Raw genomic sequence first — 4233 nt, forward strand, 5'->3', positions numbered from 1 at the left:
AATGGTGTGTCCTGTTGTCAGAGACCTCCTATCACTGGCTGGAGATGGAATGAGTATGAGCTCTTCAATTTTGTGGGGTAGGTGGCTGAACTCAAACTTCAAAACTATGTTTTGAAAGTGTTGACAAGTGTGAACTAAATGGAGTTAGATACCAAAGGCTAAACCTAAGAGCAGTGTCTGCAAGTCATTTCCTGCCCACTAGGGGGCGAGTGGGGCTTGCCTATTTCTATAGTTCAGGTCTAAGGGTGACTAGAAGAAATTTTTACAAAGAATGGCTCAGTGCAGTGAGCATTGCACTTCCATGAATTAATTTCATCCTCCTAACACCTCATAGGGCAAACTAATTCAAAGAACAGTTCAATAAGTTGCTCGCTTTGTGGCATTGGAGAAAATAAGAATTCCTCTGTCCTCCATGTTATCTATGAAATGGAAGTGAGATCTTAGCTCCAGAGCTGATGGAGATAAATGTCTGATGAGGTGGCTGAGCCAAATCTATCTTCCCTCTCTCCAGTTCACGTGGACCCTTCCCCTGACCTGACCACAAGGTCAGGTCTCTGCCATCTCATAACCCCTGACTCACCCGTGTCCCCTCTTCCCACCCCGTGTCCCCTCACTGCCAACTTCCTTAAAGAATCTTCTGCACCCTGCTCACTCCCTACCTGCTGTCCATGCCTCGCCCCACTGCAGTGTGTCCTACTGGGAATGTCCTCATGTCATCATCAACAACCACACACTTGATTATTCCCGCCTTGGACTCTCTTCTCCGTGTATGCTGCATCACCACGGTCCTGGGTCTCTAAAATGGGACTGCTTTCCCTCTGCTCTGGCCCTTGTCAATCACCTAGTAAACATGATTGGTAGGAATTCTAGAACTTTGAACATTTCTCTATGTGAAATGTGAGACCACCCAGGAGTAGGGCAGAAAGGGCCTAGATTTGTAAGGAAGAGATATGTCTGGGAGAGGAAGACAAAGGGTGAAGAAGGTGATTTCATTTCCATGGACAAGGCAGTTCTCCAGTGTGAGACTAGAGTGGATAACCGTCACCCAGGTGCCTATGGAAACCGCAGGTTCTAGCTTCATTTTTAGAGAGCCTGGTGCAGAAGGTATGGAGTGAGGCCAGGGACTCTGAGTTTCCACAGGAGTCCTAGGTGATTCTGATGAATTGGTCGCCAGGGCACCCTGAGCAAAGCTGGCACACCTGGCCCAGAAGAGGAAGTGTGGGGGCTGAGGTGTGGGCATGTGATGGGCTCCAGCAGGGATACCCTGCTCTGCTGACCCAGCTTCTTCCCACCTGGGCATTCTTCACATCACAGGTGATGATAATGCTGCTGCTGCTGCTGATGATGATGATCAGAAAACCATTATAGAAGGTGAGTTGGCCATAATGCTTAGACCTTGCCATCCCCTTTTTAAATTTAAATTCTTTATTGTTTAAAGAATTACATATGTCTCCTTTTTCTTCCATTAACCTCTCCCTGGCTATTCCTACCTCTCAGCACATGCCCTCACTCCCCTACTGCCTGTGTCTATTCGTTATATTTATATACATGCATATAAGTCCTTTGGTTGATCTCTTACCCCCCACCCTCCCCTGCCTTCCCTCTCAGGTTGTATAGTCTGTTTGATGCTTCTATGTCTCTGGCTCTATTGTTCATCAGTGTATGTCGTTCATTGTATTCCACAAATGAGTGAGATCACGTGATATTTCACTTTTTCCAACTGGCTTATTTTGCTTAGCATAATGCTTTCCAGGTCCACCCATACTGTTGCAAATGATAAGGAAATAACCATAAATACAGAGAAGGCCTGTGGACAGTGGAGTTTATCAAAATGCTACTTATAATAAAACAATGAGAAACAATCTAAATGTCCAACTATATCTCTGACTGGCATATTTCACTTAGCATAATACTCTCCAGGTCCATTCTTGCTGTTGCAAATGGTAAGAGTTTCTTCTTTTTTATAGCAGCATAGCATTCCATTGTGCAGCTGTACCCCAGTTTTTAATCCACTCATCTGCTGATGGACACTTACGCTATTTCCTAATCCTAGCTATTGTAAACTGTACTGCTATGAACTTAGGGGTATCTTGACCCTCTTTGACCCATAAACACCTGCTGGGACTCAGCCCCGACAATCCCACAGGGAAACTTTTCCCAGCCAGGGTCCTCTACCACCTCCTCATCTCACTGCTGTGACCCACACAGGCCCCTGTCCACAGGGAGATCCTGTCTCCTTTGAGTCCTGGCGTAGGAGTGTGTGTTGGGGAGCAGAGACTAAGCTGTAGAGTGTCCACTTCTGTTCCTTTCTCCAACAGCAGGCATAGGTCAGCCGCAGTCCTTCAGTGGACAGGAGCCTGTCAAGTGGGTTGTGATCCCTCCACAAGGCCCCTTTTTTCCAGCTGAAACCCCACGTGATTACCTTTGCTGTCCTCATCTGAGCCACTGGGCTCTGGTTCCCTGGGCAAAGGGCAGTTGTGGATGGAAAAGAGGGGTCGGGGGGTAGAGGGCAGAAGGTAGACAGACTGAGAGTTTTCAGAGATTAACTTTTAGGTGTTAATTTGATTTCTCACTAGGGAGCAAAGTACGTTCCCTCCTTCGTAGAGGTGAGTGTGTGTTTGCTGGGTTGGGGAGCGTCCTCCTGGTACTCATCTGCTGAGCAGGGCAGAGTACCCCTCCCTTTGCCACCATGGCCTTAGGGACAGGTCATAGTTTCTGTGGGTTTGAAGGGCCAGGAAGGGTCAGGAATATGGAGGGATGGACTGGGATGGAGCAGAAAGTGGTTAAGCAAGAGGGCGGTGGCAATAGAGGGCGGAATCCTTGGAAGTGTCTCTAAAGCAAATTTGGGGGGTAAGGAAGGGAGATGACCACTTGCCATTCTCTTTCTGGGAAGGGTGCAGGAACCCCTCATGCTGGGTGTTCACTAAGAGGGAACCTGAGGCTGCTGGGTAGAACGGCAGAGCTCAGAACCCAAATTGGAGGTTTCGAAACTAGCGCAAGCTTCGGAAGTGTCTCTAAAGCGAATTTTGGGGGTGAGAAAGGGAAATGACCACTTGCCATTCTTTTTCTGGGAAGGGTGTAGGAACCCTTCATGCTGGGTGTTCACTAAGAGGGAACCTGAGGCTGCTGGGTAGGAAAAGGCAGAGCTCAGAACCCAAATTGGAAGTTTTTAAATGACTCAGAAAACTGAGCTTTACTTCTAAATTTATACTTTGGTCATGACTACTTTTCATTCATTCATTCATTGGTTGATGCATGCAGCAAACATTTATTGAGGGCTCATTGGGCAAGAGGCATTTTCTGAGCACTGGGATAGGACAGTGAACCAAACAGAAATGCCTGCCTCCCTGGCGCTTCCATTCTAGTGACTTCTCACTTTCACTAGGGCCACCTTGAGGCCATCTCAGGTGTCCTGGCAGAAGCAGGCATCCCCCAACATCCACTCCTTGGTTAATTCCTTATAGACGGTTTCGAAACTACTCAGAAAACTGAGCTTTAATTCCAGACTTACAGTTTGGTCATGGCTACTTTTCATTCATTCCTTCATTCCTTGATGCATTCAGGAAACATTTGTTAAAGACTCATTGGGCATTAGGCTTTATTCTGAGCACTGGGATAGGACAGTGAACCAAACAGAAATGCCTGCCTCCCTGGCGCTTCCATTCTAGTGACTTCTCACTTTCACTAGGGCCACCTTGAGGCCATCTCAGGTGTCCTGGCAGAAGCAGGCATCCCCCAACATCCACTCCTTGGTTAATTCCTTATAGACCCCGAAGATACAGGCACAACTGCATGTATTACCAAACACTTTATATACGTATTTATATAGTTGTCATGACACCCTCATTTTGAAGTGCAATGCTGGAATCGCTGACATTTTCATCTCTGGAGACCACTTTAGAACCCACATTATTTGCGAAGTGTCAGAAGTGAGCACCTGGTCAGTTTCTTCCTGTTCCCATGACCCTTTCCAGGATCCTCTCCTTTCGTCCCTGCATGTACCCCCTCACCTCATTTCAGCAGAGACTCTCCATCTGTGTAGCCTGTTGTGGCAATTCATCCCAGAGCTCAAGCATGCCATCTTCAGAGATGCTCTGGGTCAGCAGCTTGAAGGGAAGAGGAATTTTTCATATTAGAGGGAGAGGAATGGTCTAATCTGAGAATTGTCTGTTTTCTGGTTGGCATTAATGCCTGAGGGCAGATTTCGTTTTTTTCCCCTGAAAAATTTTTTTT

The 4233-nt window shown here is 47.0% G+C and overlaps 1 protein-coding gene across 1 annotated transcript in view; it reads left to right on the forward strand.

Moving 5' to 3' along the window:
• Positions 1-4233, forward strand: part of LOC102766280 (gasdermin-C-like) — a 46094-nt gene that overhangs the window by 39373 nt on the left and 2488 nt on the right. The window contains exon 8 of the mRNA XM_015561457.1: positions 1315-1371. Coding sequence (XP_015416943.1) covers positions 1315-1371 — 57 coding nt within the window. The remainder of the gene's footprint in view (positions 1-1314; positions 1372-4233) is intronic.

The sequence above is a fragment of the Myotis davidii genome, unplaced genomic scaffold (genome assembly GCF_000327345.1).
Source record: "Myotis davidii unplaced genomic scaffold, ASM32734v1 scaffold30, whole genome shotgun sequence".
NCBI classification, from domain to species: domain Eukaryota; kingdom Metazoa; phylum Chordata; class Mammalia; order Chiroptera; family Vespertilionidae; genus Myotis; species Myotis davidii.